The sequence below is a fragment of the Callospermophilus lateralis genome, chromosome 1 (genome assembly GCF_048772815.1).
Source record: "Callospermophilus lateralis isolate mCalLat2 chromosome 1, mCalLat2.hap1, whole genome shotgun sequence".
Classification (NCBI taxonomy): Eukaryota; Metazoa; Chordata; class Mammalia; order Rodentia; family Sciuridae; genus Callospermophilus; species Callospermophilus lateralis.
The window spans coordinates 110,732,853-110,750,695 of NC_135305.1; the positions used below are offsets into that span (position 1 = coordinate 110,732,853).

The window sequence follows — 17,843 nt, forward strand, 5'->3', positions numbered from 1 at the left end:
ATGAAAAGAATATACTGTCAACATGAATCTCCCTTTAGTTATTATACCTACCTCCAAAATATTCTCTCATTTCGTCTTTTGTCACTTTTTTCCCTATTTTCTTCACTGAATGTAAATCTTTACTCATGAGATAATTCCTGCAGTTTTATCCTTGTTATTTTAAGAAATTCTATCCCAGCAATAAGTTATAAAGAAATTTTATCTTTTCCATTTTCAGCTTCTAGTTTCACTGTTCATATTTGTATGTTTGGTGCATCATGCATGTGTATTGCACTTAGAGCAGATGGCAAGCCAGCAATTCTGCAGTCAGGTACTTCCTTTCAAGAAAAGCTGGAAATTTTCTTACCAAAAGAATGCACATGCATGGGACTGGGGTTGTAGCTCAGAGGTAGAGCACTGGCCTAGCATGGGCGAGGCATTGGGTTTGATCCTCAGCACCATATAAAAATTAAATAAATATACAGTGTCCACCTATGCCTAAAAACCAAACATTTAAAAAAAGAAGAATGCACATGCCTAAGACACAGCATAATTCCAGGGACTTCACGGACCTCAGCCTTCCATACAATACCTGACAGCTGGAAATGCTTAATAAATAATCCTCTTAGCCAGTGATATCCCAGAAATTTGACACAGAGAAGATCATGTGGCTCACTGGCCCAGGGGTAACTCTAAAGAGACCTCATGAAACATGTCCATTCAACCAGCACACACGAAATTGTCCATTGTTTCAGGTCCTAGGCTAGATGTCAGGTAACTAGCAAAGGAAAAGATACAATTTGTGTCCTCAGAGATTCCTAGTCTGGCAGAAAAGACAGAGGACAAGGCTTTATGACACATAGCATAAGTGGCATAAAGGGGGACCTCAGGAGGACACCCAATGGAGACATCAGGGTAGAGTTGGGATTTTGAGACTTAGAAACATTCAACCTGAACTTGAGTCATAGCTTACACTAACAAAGTTTTTTATTGTTTATCAGAAAGGCAAAGCTAACTGGGTATCCTGCATTTCTATTTCTTACATCTGACAATTCAAGGCACTTAAAATTTAATATTATCCTGAAATGCAATCCCCATAAGATCTGGCTGCTCTGTTTCCAGCCTCCCCTTAATCCAGATTCTGCTGGCTTCCCACACTTAGTTATCCTTCTTTTTTACTACATTATCTCTATCATTTCGCTTCTTCATAAACTCTTTTCCTAATACAACTTTATATGATATCCATAGGGTTAAAACTCCCAAATATTTAATATGGACTAAAGCATTTTCTAGAAAGCATAAACATATATACAAATTCTCCTTGAAGAATATAAACCTATTCATAGTCCCACTTAAATCAGGAATTTCATACATGTAAATTGGAAACCATGTATACTGTGTTTTTCCAAAGAATTACTCTGGGGGAAAAAAACTCACATATATTTGAGAGGAGAAGATATTCAATGATTTTACTCAATCACAAAAAAATTCTAAATTTGAGCTATTACAGGAAGCAAAATCAATTTAATTTGATAATAACTCTACATGCAACTTTTTAGCTTTTTTTAATTATAGAATTTTGAAAAGTTTTGGATTTAATTCAAATGTCTTTTTAGAACCAAATGACAAGTTTGCAAACAATTATTGGAAAGCAATAGTAACAGACAAAAGCAAAATAATAAAAGAAAGGTAACAGAATATAAAATTAAATCATTGACTTAAAAAAATTCTAACAGAACCTGGGAGATTCTTTGTACATATCTGAGATAAATGGAAGTATTAAGGTCAGAGAGAAAAAATAGTTTTTACTGACACTTGGAAGGAGGATGTAAATGCATCCTATGATTCTGTTGCTAAGGAAATGATCTGTGTCTGTTTCATCCACCCCAGTATCATGTCTCAAGAACATCATGTTTTTGAAGTACTCTAGAAGTCTATCATTGTATAATGATGAAACGTGGGAGTCCATTCAGTCTGTTGACGACTACATATTATTTTCCCTAAAGATAATACTGAGAAACAGCAAAGTTTTTGTATGATCTGCTTATTAATAACACCCAAACCAGCCCTGACTGAGCACTTAAGAGGAGACAGGCGCTGGGCTAAGCTGAGCACAGAAAACTCATCAGCAAATACTGCCTCACTGTCTTTGCTGAGTTGAAAGTGGGTGTTGCTTTTGTCTGGACTTTAAAATTTCCTTTCATATTAAGTCTTTGTGTAGAAAATTTAAATTCTAGCCTTTGTCTCTGCAACAATAATGCCATTTCATTACCTGTCACTGGTGAGAAACCTCTGGTTTTGTTTTTGTATATATGTTAATGAACCAATGGAGCAGGAGTGGCTGTCTTTGCTTTATATTCCAAAATCCCACAAATGTCAAGGACGTGTGCCCTGTGCATGTGCGTACATGTGTGCACTTGTCTGTGACCTGGGACAACAGTGTCCTGACACAAGACAGACAAATGTGCTCCCACCATATGATTCCTACAGAAGTAAAAATGTATAGACTACCTGCCATTCCATAGTATTACTTCTTATCTTTTTGCCACATCTCAAGAATTTTTCTCATGTGACAAGAAAGTGACCCAGACTGTTCAGTGCCTCTCTCTCTCCTTGATGCCAAGATGCTCTGGCACATCATCAGCATTCTTTAGAAGGGAATTCACTGTCAGCACCGGGAAGTGACATGTTCACTGGGGCTTTCCTTGTCACTTTACCCAGACTTTAGCACCCATGAAAATGCCTGTCAAACAGTATCTACACACATGAATAAGAAAAAAAAAAGTATTTTTCTATGAAAGCTTTTAATTAGAAAAGGTAAAAATGTCAGCTGACAAGTGCATTTCTTTCTTATTCTCAGATTTATTCCTGAAGCTCCTGGCCAATGTCTGTATCATAAAGATGATGCCACACACAGCTTAACTTCCTTAGCATCTGCACCAAAAGAAAATTACATTGTAAAGCAGGAGAAGAGACAAGAGAGACAATCAACATTTTCTGGGCACTGCCTATGTGGTAAATATGATGCAGAACATTTAGAAAAAGCTCTTTAATTCACACTTGGACATAACGTGCTGGGCAGGAGCAGATTTATCATCATTTCATAAGAAAGCTAACTTTAATTCAGATGGGTTAAAAGCCAAAGTAGAGTGGAAAAGCAAACTCAGATCTGATTCTGAAGCTTATACACACTGCCACCTACCACAGCTCCTCTCAAGACAGCTTTGAAGATGCTGAACCAGTGACTCTGGAGGACTCCCTAAATGTTCCAATCAGCTGGCCAAGATGGATATGATGGATAAGGTCCACATCCTTTAAAGGAAACCCCAGCTCCAGGATGCAGAAGTTCTCCCTCCGTGCACAACTGGAGTCTTATTCATATACTCCCAAACCAACACATGGCTGGTCCCCTTCACTCACTGTCATTCTTCAGGAAGGTGTCTGAGAACACATCTCTATATGCTCCAGTGGCATCCTGTAGCTTCCACATGAAGGGTTTTCTGAGACAGAGTGGGGCAGGGGGTCAGAGCACACAATATCTGTGTTTTATGTCTTTGACTTGGCTACAGCTCTTCAGAGACACACAGAGAAAATGGATTCTACAGACAACATCTCCCAGGAAATTTTTAGTAGACTAGAAAGCTTGATTTGCTTCTGGTTCTATCACTTTGGATTTATTTGGAATGAAAAAGGGTTCTTCTGGAAAATAACCATTTAATAGAGTGAGAAGGGGGGCAGGAGGAAGAGTACACAGCACTCATTTTTACTCTTCCCACCACCCTATCCTGAATCTACTGTTCACAGGAAGCATCCATAGTGTGCTGTAAGTTCAGATGTGCCCAAGCACCCAGCAGACTCCAGGCATATGTGTTTGATTCAAATGCTGTACCAGGAGGTGTATGTTTCATTCTGCTTTTCTTCCAGCTACCGCCCCAGGCAGGTGCTGAAATGTTGTCACTGCAGGTCTCCATGTCATGCAGATTTTACACCCTGATACCAGGAAAGCAAAAGCATTTCTCAAAGAGTCTTTGCTGGCTTGGCAGAAAGACAGAAATTCCTTTTTATCAAAATGAAAAATATTTTTTCATGGGTAACAGCAAAAATAGTTTAAAAGAGGAACAGACAGTTTTATCTTGGAAAAGTTTTATACTTTGGGTATGGCGGATGGAATAAGGCATGTTTTCCTTCCTCTCCTGAGATGGGACTAGATGAAGGAAACCAGCTGCCTCCAGTTTATGGACCAATTAAAGAGAGGTAAAGGTCCCAGAGGCCCTTCTTCCTGTATTGAGGATCTTGCCATCCCTGCCTGACAGTTCCCAAATCCGTGCCCTGGGAACTCAGGTTTCTTTTGTCCCCTCTAAAACACAGAGAAACACACCTGCTCTTATGTTTGTCTTCATTCTGTATCATGGGTAGGGGGTTTTGGAGTGGGAAGATGGGTAATAAGTGAGGAAGGCCTGATTCACTATCTGAATACCCACTGTGTGCCATGTCAGGAACAGCCAAGGCACTATTTCATATAAAACTGGGAACAAACCTTTAAGAGGTTTAATTATGTATGTAGGACATGACAAAAAATAGGTTTAGGGAATTTTCAAAGGTCATACACTAGTTAAATGAAATATTAGTGAGATATGCAGTGTGGCCCTACTGGTCTATTCCCTCAGAAACTCAATAAGCCAAGAAGCAATACTGCTATGCCTCTCCTATACTAAAGTGCCCAGTTGAAATGTTGTTCCCTATGTAAATAAAATGGAACATACCTATACAATGGAATATTATTTAGCCTTAAAAAGGAATGAGATTCTGACACATTACAATACGGATAAAACTTGAAAACTTGATGCTGAATGTGATAAGCCAGACATAAAAGGATATGGACTTTATGACCACATTTACATGGGGCTCTGGAACAGGTGAACTCATAGAGACAAAAAAGTCCAGTGAAGATTTCCAGGGGCTGGGGGCATGAGGAAACAGAGAGGCTTTGTGTATTGGGTCTAGTATTTATGTTTGGGATAATAGAAAATTCCGGAAATGGAAAGTGATAGTGGTTGTACAATGCTGTGAGATACTCAATGTCAATGAATATTATGTTGAAAAATAGCTAAGATAATAAATTTTGTGTTATGCAAATTTTGTAACCATAAACAAATATTTCTTGTTTATCCAATATCATAGAAGCCACATAGACCCTGGTTTCAAAGCTATTTCTTAAAACTCTTAGAGACATAAAAGATAATCTACACTAGGCATGTCAACTCTAATCCACTGACACAGACCACTAAGAATATTGTTTAAAGAAGGACCCTAGGGATGCTTTCCCACCTGAAGCATGATTGATTTGTAAAACCTTCTTGCAATAAGACACAGAAATGTTGAATAAAATATGACAGGATATTTTTAATTGTTTTTGAATTGTGACAAGAGCTTAGGTGGGAAGCTCATGGTAGAGAAAGACCAAAAAGACTACGTCAAGTACAAGCTGATCTTCTGAAGGCTTAAAAACTAAGTCAGCAAAGAAATCCAGGCATAAAGAAGAAAATACCAGAGATTTTTTTGTGACCATAAATCTCATGAGGGCTGCCTAGAGAACTTCCCCAGTTCTTGTTGGCTTTGTAATTTCAGTGCAAGATTCCAGGTGGCCTTTCAATAAATCTCCCTCCCGCTTCATAAGACTTTACTATCTATATATTAAATCTTAACTAGTACAACTTCAACAGAGCCTTGTAACCTGGTGATGTTGGGTATTATCTTTAAAGAGCAATTTTAATTTGTGGGTGTTATAATGTGTTCCATGTGCATTCTTTTTCTGTTTTTTCTTTTTTCTTTTTGCTTTGATAGACAACATGCCAAGATGAATGGAAGAAAAAATTGATAGTGAAGATCCAGTTTATTATTACTGGAAGAAATAAAGCAATAAGAGGTATTATTAACTCAGGGGAAGCTCTACACCATCTTAAATCATAAACAAAACTGAAGAATAAACTGGAAAGTTCAATTAACATTGAAAAAGTTTGTTGAAATCCACTCACACACATATTACTTGAAAATGTTTCTCTGAAAAGAAATTCTTCAACCCCCAAATCAACTTTCCAGCTACTTAAAAAATAAAAATGAATGTAGATCATGAAATCAATACTTGGGGACTAACTAAAGATCACTAAATCCTGTGTTATTGATTGCTTAGAGAAAGCTATCTTTTTAAATATGTACCATCTAATACAGTTCTATATTTCTAAGAACTTTTTCCAAATCCTGGCAACACATGGTTTATGTAACGATTAATCTTTTGCATTAACTGCTTCATGTGCCAGAAATATTAAAATGCATATGAACTATCCTTGGTAAATAGTTTCCCATAGTTTCTCCTAAAAGTACACTGCCTACTTTGAATACGTTATATGCCACCTAAAGCACATTTACAAAAAATCAACTGTGTATCAAAGCCATTTCAGATTTTTTTTAAATGGGACACAACTTTTTGCCCCTAATACAACACCAAAGTTAATGTTTTTTTTTGACTTGGAGAGTACGTGTTAAATTTAATCATAAAGAAGAATCTTGTTTCAATTTCCTCTGTTAATTACATCCTGGCACACTGCACTAGGGCAACCATATTAGTAATTTCAGAAACAGAAACACTTTTCATTTGTCAAACTGGAAACCAGGGTCGGTTGGGTGTGTGAACCAAGAGGTGGGTCTGTGAGGGCTCCTATCTCTGAAAGCAAGAAGAGCCGGTGGAGAAAATCAATTGAGCTGCTAGTTGGCACACACTGTGCCTGTGCTGGTGGCTGTCATGCTCCACTCAGACCCAGGAGCCCATTCAAACCTGTGCCTGTCAAGAGTGCAAATAATAGGGGGAGGAAAGAGTGCCAGAGTCAGGCACTTTCTAACAAGAGCCCAGTGGTTTGATATCTTTTATCTATGAAACTTCAATGGTTTAAAAGCAGAGCCATTGGTACCACAGAGCTGAAGGACATATATAAAATCACAGTAAGACTCTGGACTCAGAGATGGAAAAGTGAGGGCCCTGGGCCCTGCCCTCCAACCTCAAGTCCACATCACAAGCCTCTGAAAAACTCTGTGGCAGCCGTACAGTCTCCCCTTTGGTTTGAGTCTTCCTGCTGAAGAGTTGGTTTGTAGAGATGACTATCTGCCTAAGCTGGGTTGCCTTTCTTAACCTACGCACACACACTCTTTTTTTTCCTCTCTCTCTCTCAAGAATGGAGAGTTTCTCTACATTCTGAAATAAAATGCAACCTGAGAGCATTTTGTATTTTTGCATTTCAATTCTCTGTTTTGTCAGTAATTATAGCAAATAAAATATTGCAGCTCAATGTAAATTGTTAGGCAACCAGATCACAACAGGAGATTTTTCTTCCACACGTTTTACATCATAGCATGTTAAATATTAAAATATTTCAAGTCAAGTAAACAGAGAGGGTTCTTTGCTCAAAGGATTACTTTTTAAACAAACATTTCACTGTTATTCAGATCAGATGCGAGGAAACAAATGATGTTTTCTTTCAAATAAGGCAAATTTATCATCTGGAGGGAAAGAAGACAGGAGAATCACAAAGAAATAAGGATATTTATGACACCAGAGATGAATCTCAAGCAGAAGAACAGGAGGGAATCCATGCAGAGGAGAGAAAGATAAAGAAAGACTTATAAAAGGGAACTTGGAAATGAATAAGATTGATTGCTAGAAGAAAAAATGAAGATAGGTTTCATGTTAGAATACAGAAACCTGACTCAAGGAAGGCATCCAGAGAAGAAACCAAACATTGTCTAATATAATGAATTTTAATTTTCTTAGGTTATCGCCAAGAAGGAAGAAGGGAGGTGAATTTTCAGCCTAAAGATCAATCCTTCAATAGAATACCAAGCCGTAAGTACTCATTGAGTACTGAATACATGCTAAGTAAGCAACTACAAAATATGAACTACAAGGTTCTCTCCTGAAGCCCCTTCTTATGGGGATGGGTATTGGAGTTGTTGAGACAATGAGCAAGGAGAACAAGAGAGTGTTCCCTACTGAGGAATTCATAAAATTTTAACTCAGGATTGATAACACTTAACTTGAAACAAGTTTTGTGTCACTGTCTTACCACTTCATTTTGAGCACCCCCTAAGCATTATGACAAATGTTTGATGTTTGTCATTTTCAATGTTTCAAACAATTGATGAAGAATATTCCCATTTATATTACTGAAAAAAATAAGATTCAAAAATTAAGTGCAGCCAGGTGCAGTGGCACACTCCCATAATCCCAGCAACTCAGGAGGCTGAGGCAGGAGGATTGCAAATTCAAATCCAGTCTCAGCAACTTAGTGAGACACCATCTCAAAGTGAAAAATAAAAAGGGTTGCGGATGTATACAGTGGTAGATCACCCCTGGGTTTAATACCCATTACTCGGGGGTGGGGGATAAGTTGCCTATCTTAAATAGTGAGTAAATGACAGTCTGAACATAAGCCCTGGTGTCCCTTTCCAAAGATCATACTTTTCCTTCCTCTGAGTGATGCACTGAGCTGCTATAAGCACTGATGTGGCTTATAGCCTGTAATATGCTGAAGCATATTAAGCCTATTAAGTCCTTTGGGTATAAAGCAAGGAGTGAGATAACTGGGTCAATTGGTGGTTCCATTCCAAATTTTCTGAGGAATCTCCATACTGCTTTCCAGAGTGGTTGCACCAGTTTGGGGTATCACCAACAATGTATGAATATAGCTTTTCCTCACATCCTTGCCAACATTTATTGTTACTTGTATTCTTGATAATTGCTATTTTGAATGGAGTGAGATGAAATCCAATGTAGTTTTAATTTGCATTTATCTAGTTGCTAGAGACATTGAACATTTTTATAGCAGCTCAACTCACAATAGCAGAGTTATGGAACCAACTTAGGTGCCCTTCAACAGATAAATAGATAAAGAAACTGTGGTATTTATACACAATGGAATATTCCTCAGCCATAAAGAAGAATGAAATTATGGCATTTTCTGGTGAATGAATGGAACTGGAGACTATAATGAAATAAGCCAATCCCCGCAAAAACCAAAGACTGAATGTTCTGATATGTAGATGCTAACACACAATGGGGAGCGGGCAGGAAGGGAAGAATAAAAGTTCACTGAATTAGACCAAGGGAACTGGAGAGAATGGAGGGAGGATGGGATTAGGAAAGATAGCAGAATGAGTCAGGCATAACTTTCCTATGGTCGTATATGAATACACAACCAGTGAAACTCCACATCATGTACAGCCACAAGAATGGAATCCTAATTAGGATAAGTTATACTACATGTATGTGTAATATTCCAAATCACACTCTACTGTCATGTTTTACTAAAACAACAACAACAAAAGGAGTGATAGATTTATTCTCAAAAGTAGATCCTTTTACATTAAAGACATGTTTACCTGAAAGATATGAACACATTTAATCTGTAAAGAAGAGTAATGTACCACACTTTTATTGATGTTTTTATATTAACCAAGGTTAGCTTTTAAAGGAAAATCTAGACTTTGTAATGTAGGACAATACTTTAAAATAACATTTGCTGTTTAGCCACAGATGTAAAAACCTTAGTTTCTCCAAGATTACTTGTTCTAGGGGATAAAACTTAATAGACATAATGTAATTAATATTTTTAGAAGTTTTTGTCAATTTAACATATAAATATATCAGTACATTATTATTTGTCCTTAGGGAACAACCTTGAATAGTTTTCACTATTTGTGTTACATATATAACCAACTTAGTTACATATAAACCTTTTAATATTTGTCTTTTATTTATACACCTTTATATTACTTAATTAGACCCTTTTGTTGTTTATTTAGATGTATTATAATTATACTTTATCATATAAAGGCTTTTTACCTGGCAATGCTTTTTTAATTAAATATATTTTTATATTTAGAACTTTTTAATAATATTTTTAACCCATTGAACCTTTTTTAACCTTGAAATAACCCTTATAAATTTCTGAATTTAGATAAATTAATTCCTTTTAATAATGTGAAATATTTGTTACTTACAGTACTTTAATTAAAATACAGTTGAAACTTCTTGACTTCTTGTATGTAGAATTATATGTAGAATTTAGAGTAACCTTGTTTTTATAATAACACAAAATAATTTCAAATTTCTTTTTTAGTTTACCAACTTATGAAAACACCAACATTGTTTAAGTATTTTACCTTATGGAATTTAAGGAGTTAAGAGTACTTGATATTATATTTAACAGTCAGCATTTTAACTTTGTACCAATTAGATGTCTCTAACAAACATGTCCATGATTAATTTTATATATGTTTAGATGTAATTTACGTATCTTTTTAAAAAACAAGGTATCAGACAAGTGCATTGAGTAGTATTAGTAATCTTTTTTGTTGTTGTTGAATAAAAATCCTAGAGACAATGGATATCAGACACTTTATAGACATTAATATTTTAACAGCTGTTTAACCATCTAGAAACAAAACTGTTTATTAGTAACTTTAAAGACATTTGTACTTTTATCTATTTCCTCAATTTAAATTGAACCTTTTAAATTATATTAACCAAAAGTATTTGGATCCATTTTTAAAATCTTAATTTATGAGCTCATATGTCAATTTTTTTTGTACCAATTTTTTTTGTAGACATGGCAATACACATAGACAGTACACCGGTGCACCCACACAAAGCAAACAGACAAACAAAAGCCTTGTAGTTTATTTTTTAAAACCTATTAGATTGAGAGTTAACCCTTGTAAATTGGCCTCAAAATAAAGCAGAGTGTAATCAGAAAAACATATTAACCTAGGCATGTTGGATCAAAATTATGAGTTTAACAAACAGAATTTTAAAAGTTTTCTGACCTTTTTCCTGAGGTGGTCCTGTTCATGAAAGCTGAAAAGAGTTGAGGGAACATAGACAAACGAAGGGGGTTTATTTTTCTCTGGAGGAACTTCCAAAGACACAGTTTCATTGGTCTCCTTGGGAGAGTCCCCCAGGTTGGGTTCCCATTCTAAACTGGTTTTTCTGGTTTCTTGGATAGTGGCCACCAACTTTAAGCCTGACATTGAAAAATCTTTAGACCATTTTTTAATAGTTGGGAGTTATTCATGCTTGCAAATATTGAGAGACAAAAGCCAAATTTTTAGACAAAATTATGTTTTCTGTTATACAATTTAGGAATAATAATTTTATAAAACATTTTAGTTTTAATCTGTCCTCTATAGGAAGTGACATGATTTACCCAGTTGGCCACCTGGCCCAGTTTCTAAATGAAGACAATCTCTAGAATGTCTTTTTCTTTTTACCTTTAGCCTTTACTTTTGACAATTCTTTTTACTCCTGTTGGCAGTACTTTACATTTTAATGCAAGCTGTAGTAAGCACAGTTAAAACCCCTTTTAACCTTTTTTTTTTTTTCATTAAAAACAAACTGAGGTAGAAATTAACACAGAACACAAAGGGAACAGACAAAGTCCTGAGAATTGTTAAGAAAACAAGTTAAAGGAGTCCAGGTAGAGATCTCTGTAGTGCTTCCTTGTCTCTGATGTTGGTGGAGCGAAGGAGTCCTGATGAAAGAAGACCGGTTATGAGAACAAGAAAAGGGCCCGTGCGCAACACTCGGACAGATACACACAAGACAAACGGCTGGCTAACAGACACAGGACAAATGACAAACAGCAAGAGGATGCTGGAGAAACGACAAACAGCAGAACAGACAAAGGACAAGCAACAATCACTGAGATCACACAGGGAGACCTCTAATGGGGCAGAGACCCCGCAAACAAAACAAACAGCCAGCGAACTGACACTGGACAAATGACCAACAGCAGAAGACACTGGAGAAATGACAAACAGCAGAACAGACACAGGACAGGCAACAATCGCTGAGGTCACACAGGGAGACCTCTAATGGGGCAGAGACCACGTCTTGTCCTGCCCCCAGACAGATGAGGCCTCCCAGGGAGGCCTCCAGTGGGCCCCAGATACAGACAGATGAGGTCTCACAGGGAGACCTCCAGGGAGACAGTGACAACGTCTCGTCCTGTCCCGGGGAAGGTGTAAGCGACTGCGTCCAATCTGACCTTTTCCCCCAGAGAAGAGTCAACTCCCCAGAACTGACAGCCAGCAGGAGGCTTTTCAGTGCGTCCTAGGACAGATTGGAGTCGTCCTCGGAGTGAAGCTGAGAAACGTCTCTCAGGAGCTCCCCTCTACTCCAGGGCCTAGGTCCAAAGGCCCATCCTTGGAGGCAAATTTGGCGTAAGGGTAGGGAAGAAATGGATCCCGGACGAGCCCCCAAATGTTATAGTTAAAGCTTCGTCCCAGGGTTTCATAAACTGACTTCCAGACCACTCACGTATAATCGAATCAAGCCTTTACTGAAGCACACTGGTGGTGGCTGACCAGAACATAAAGCTGTTCCCCTGATCAGCCCCGAACAATTGCAAGGGCACTCCTTATAAGCCTGAAAACCACAAAAGGGATGTTCAGGGGGTCTAGCCAATGCAAGCAAGCCAGGTTACAGAAGCGGGACAGTGCAGCCAAGCGGAGGGAAGTCTAACCAATCACAGTTAGCCCAGTCACCCCAGTTACAGAAACAGAGCCCCGTTACCCTAGTTACAGAAACAATACCCCATTAGGTAGTTCCTTGTTCTTAAAGGTTTCTATAGCAAAAGGAAAAGAACATCTTGCTCCAGTCATGACTCTTCTACTTGGCATGGTTGTTTTACAGGATGAAATCATAAAACAAAATGGAGTCACATTTGTTCCTACTATCACAACTTCCCATATTCACCACAGCTTACCTGCCTCCTGTCCCATCAGACAAGTACGAGACACAGAAGGCCAAATCTCCAAACAAGATCTACCTGACAGGCATTCCACTCAAAATCTTGAGAAGACCACTGAGAGATTTGCATATGGAATTGGGGAAAAGAGATAAAGAAAAGATATGTTTTCTTTAACCTGTTTTGGGGGAGGGAAAATATGATATGCTGTAAGTTTTCTGTATGTCAGGCATTTGACAACCTCTTATAAGAGTGCTAAATTCATAAAATCTATAACCCACCAAATTCACTATTAATTTACCCTACTGACAGAAAAATAAGTCCAAACATGTGCAAGACTGTTCTTTGTAGTATTGCATATAGAAACAAAACCTGGGGCTGGTCATTGGGCTTTGCAGCGAAGTACTTGCTTAGCATGCCTGAGTCCTGAATTCAATCTCTAGCACTGGAGGAGCAGGTATTGGAAAGAACCCATATGCCTTGAACTGAGTTAAATACATTTTGGTTTACCAGTGCAAAGCTGTATCAAAGCCATGAAGAACAACAAGGTGGGTCTGTTCTTTATGACACTATGATTAAAAAAAAGAAGCAAGATGTGAAGAGTATATTTAATGCCATGTCATAAGAAAAGATGTGAAAGTCTTTCTGTGTACCGTTTCATTTGCATGTTCACACATGCATAATTTCCTTTTGTGAAAAATTATAGGAAACTTCACAATGGTATTATCTGGAGCACCAGAGGCTTGCAGGCCAGAGCAGGGAGGGGAGGACAAGTTCTAATTTTCTTTATATACCTTTCCTTTCTGTTTGGGGGTCTATTATATGTGCATGCATTGACTAAGATAAATGAAACACGAAAGGAAAATAATTACCTAGCAAAGATGATACTATGCTGTTCATAAGTCTTCTTTTGACCTTTGGATGAACATGGTAGCTTGGAATTTACTTCACTGAGCTCTGGGATTAATTTTCAGCCACACTGAAGGGATATAGTATAAGTGATGTACCCCAGCCCCCAAGTCACCCTGCCACCTTGTGCTCCCACTGCAATCTCTGCCTTGTATTTGATCTACTTGAACACCAGACTCCCTCTTGCTGCTATAGACAAGACCTCTTAGAGTTTGACCAAAGGGTTAACAGCATTAAATCATGTACCCCCTGAAATGCTGGAGGACAAGGCAGGAAGAGTCTTCCATGTGAGCCTACAATCATGCAGCATACTAGGACTGTGCTAGCTACAGCAGACATGAGAGGCAAGGAAAATTTTCACACACAGAACGAAGGAAATCCATGTGCAGACACACTAAATGAATCACATTTAGCACTGGCTGAATAATCCCACTTGTGTTTCTAATTGCATTTACTTCTTTTCTCTTTAACCACATTCACAAATGGTTACCTATGATCTAATACAGGCACTTTGTAGCTACTGTCTCGTTTACTTTTTCTTTGGAAAGCCATGGGGTTACGCCATACTTTTCTCAATGAATGCAAAGAAACAAACATATAAAGCTATGACACTTAACATGCTCAAAGTGACACTCTACCAAGTGGCAGAGGTAGGATTCAAGCATAAACATAGCAGTGTGCAAAGTCATTATGGCACAATATATTCATTCTTTTTTTCTTAATTTTAAATTTTTTTAAATTATTATACATGACAGTAGAATGCATTTATGCACTTTGACATACCACACATAGAAGAATATAATTTCTCTTTTTTCTGAGTGTACATGTTGCAGAATAATATTCGTCATGCAGTCATATATGTATATATATACATATATATACGTATACATATATATATATACATATATGACTGCATGACGAATATATATATATACATACATACACATACACACACACACACACACAATCAAGAATGAATATAGCGTATAATCGAATCAAGCCTTTACTGAAGCACACCGGTGGTGGCTGACCACACACACACACAGAGTAATAATGTCTGTTTCATTCTACTATCTTTTCTATCTCCACATCTCCTCCTCTCCTCTCCCTTCATTCTCCTCTACCTAATCTAAGGTAAGGTCCCCCAACTTATTGTGAATTGGCATCTGTATATTAGAGAAAATATTCAGCCTTTGATTTTGTGGGATTGGCTTGTTGATATTCTCCAACTCCAATCATTTACTGGCAAATGCCATAATTTCACTCTTCTTTAAAGCTGAGTAATATTTCAATGAGAGAGAGAGAGAGAATCTCACATTTTCTTTATTCATTTTAATATGTTTTTGAATGCAATTTGCCAGAATTTTATTGAGAATTTTTGCATCTATGTTCATCAGAGATATTGGCCTGAAGTTTTCTTTCCTTGATGTATCTTTGTTTGGTTTTGGTATCAGGGGAATATTAGACTCATAGAATGAGTTTAGAAGGGTTCCCTCCTTTTCTGTTTCATGAAATAATTTGAGGAGTATTGGTGTTAATTCTTCTTTGAAAGTCTTGTAGAACTTGGCTGAGAATCCATCTGGTCCTGGGCTTTTCTCGGTTAGTACACTTTTGAAGGCATTATTTCATTACTTGAAATTGGTCCGTTTAAATAATGTATGACCTCCTCATCCAGTTTGGGTACATCATATATCTCTAGAAATTTATCTGTGTCTTCGATATTTTCTATTTCATTAGAGTATAAATTTTTAAAATAGTTTCTAATTATCTTCTGTATTTCGGACATGTCCATTGTGATACTTCCTTTTTCATCTTGTATTTTAGTAATTTGAGTTGTTTCTCTTTTTCCCTTGTTTAGCATGGCCAGGGGTTTATCTATTTTATTTATTTTACGCTATATTTATTCTTGATTCAAGCCTCATGTCTTGACCTGAGATTGCTCTACAGGACACAAATCAGAACAATGAACTCACAAAAGAAAGGGCTTTTCCAAGAAAACTAGAAGTTTTGAAAACAGAGAAGCACACCATCATGTATATTATACATATGGTCAAAGGGGATATATTTGAATGGGAGGCTGCCATGCAGCTTTTAAGTTTAATGGTCCAGAGCATGGTCTTTAGGGTCAGCCACATTCTCAATGAGTCCTCATCATGTCCTCACCTAAAGTAGCACCTAACCATGTCATTGAGATTCAATCTGTTCTTAATTTTATCTCTGTCATCCATAAAATGGACAGCACAGTAGTGTCTGCCTCAAAAAAGTGTGGTGAGGTTGGAGTGAGATCATGCCCAGTAAGAACTTAAAGTACCTACAACCCAGTAATCCTTCCTTAAGTGTCCTTGCTTAATATAATAATGTTCTCAATCATCATAAAAGTATCTGAGAAATCATAGGTGTTATTGCAGGAAAACACCTTAAAATATAGATCAACCATAGGTAAATCCATTGTTTACAAAGAAATGAAGGGATTCCTGTTGATTCAGAGGCAAGATGCCCCTCAAGACAGTTTTTATTTTAATTGAATGCTACCTGTACAGAAGCGTTGCAGGAAAGTTTGGTCACCCATTAACTGCTCACTTGCAATCTTTTTATCTCTTATGTGCTTCTATTTCATGGCAAACTATTCACTTTCCTCGTACCCCTTGAAGATAAGTATAGCTGCCACAATGGAATCCTTGCCAATGAAAGGTGGGCAAAAATGTATGGCTATCATCTTTTTCTCCTTTTCTTCCTGTTATGAATTTGACCACAGTGCCCAGAAATAGGGAAGCCATCTTGCAAAGGTACAGATCAAATAATGCTGAGACCTATGTGACCTATTGCCAGGAGAACTTCTTGGCACATACAACAACACTTCTATTTGTTTAAGGCAGTATTAAGTAGGTTTTTGTTATATTTAGCTGAATTAAAGCATAATTGACAAAGGTACTTTTTCCATGGACAATGACACACTCTAGGCCAAAATGATGGGAATTAATAGCACAAAATGTGAGAATAGCAACTATACACTTGGAGGGAAACTCCTAGGTATGAGGGCATTTTTTAATAATTAAAATGTAATCAATAGCAGGATTATTTATGAAGTTCATTTCTCACCTCTTTTCAACTGTATCTTTATACTCGGAACAAACTTCCTCATGATATCTAAGAGCATCCCATTCCCATATTGGCCAAGCAATTTTTAGAGAATTTAAGTTATTTTAAAGATGAGCTGTTTTTGTTGCTGTTACTTATTTTTAAAGTTCTGCTAATTAGAGCACTTTGTCACCATCTCCATGCATGCATTATATTCTCATGTTCAGAACACATGTTCAGAAACATGGGAATAAGTAGATGAAGCTTCAAATGATTCTAGACCCATCTAGCCCCTTGTCAAAATGTTCATGTAATTTTTAGCCACATAATCATATGCTATATTTTATATTTAATTAACTGTTTCACATAGGTTGGACTCCTTAACCAGGTAATAAACCCATGGGTACTTATGCAGTGCATTATCTTCCCCCCCCAACCCCATTTTAGTGATTATCACAGTGGTAGACACTTTTTAAATTATCAAGAAATGCTATAAAATAGACAGACCTCTGGAATAATACACAGCTTAAGTAAAGACCCAGGGGTTAAACTTCTCTATTCTAGCATAAATTTGTCCTTGAATATGTGTCTGTTATCAGCTATTCAAGGAATTCAGTACTGAGGTAGAGATGGTAAAAATCAGATTTATATTTGGGGAAATATTTAAAATGATGACACCTAAGGGTACATATGCTATATAAATATAGAAGTATATCCTAAGGCCCAGCACCATGCCTGTCACACAATGATCTTTTAATTAATATTTACTGAATGAAATAAGCCTATGTGCATGGCAGAAAAACATACTATGAATGAACACACTTTCTGTTTTCCCAAACAAAGGTAACCTTACTATAATAGATAGGCAGTCAAAACTACACACTCTCATTTAACTGGAAAAAATTTAAAAAAAAACCTCTTTCATCTTTGATTTCCTCCTTATATGATGTACAGTGTAAAGGACTTGCTGGTCACATTTTTCAAGAGAGCCCACAGGTACTATCTGGCTTATCACAGCTTAACTTATCAATTGCCTTTGTTGTTTGGTGAATATTGATCAGGGAAGACCTTGTATCTTGC

General features: G+C 37.1%; 1 protein-coding gene across 1 annotated transcript in view; it reads left to right on the top strand.

The window, feature by feature from the left end:
- Positions 1-17,843, top strand: part of LOC143397864 (uncharacterized) — a 133,736-nt gene that overhangs the window by 93,428 nt on the left and 22,465 nt on the right. Inside the window, exons 3-4 of the mRNA XM_076854519.1 lie at positions 5,824-5,905; positions 7,802-7,873. Coding sequence (XP_076710634.1) covers positions 5,824-5,905; positions 7,802-7,873 — 154 coding nt within the window. The remainder of the gene's footprint in view (positions 1-5,823; positions 5,906-7,801; positions 7,874-17,843) is intronic.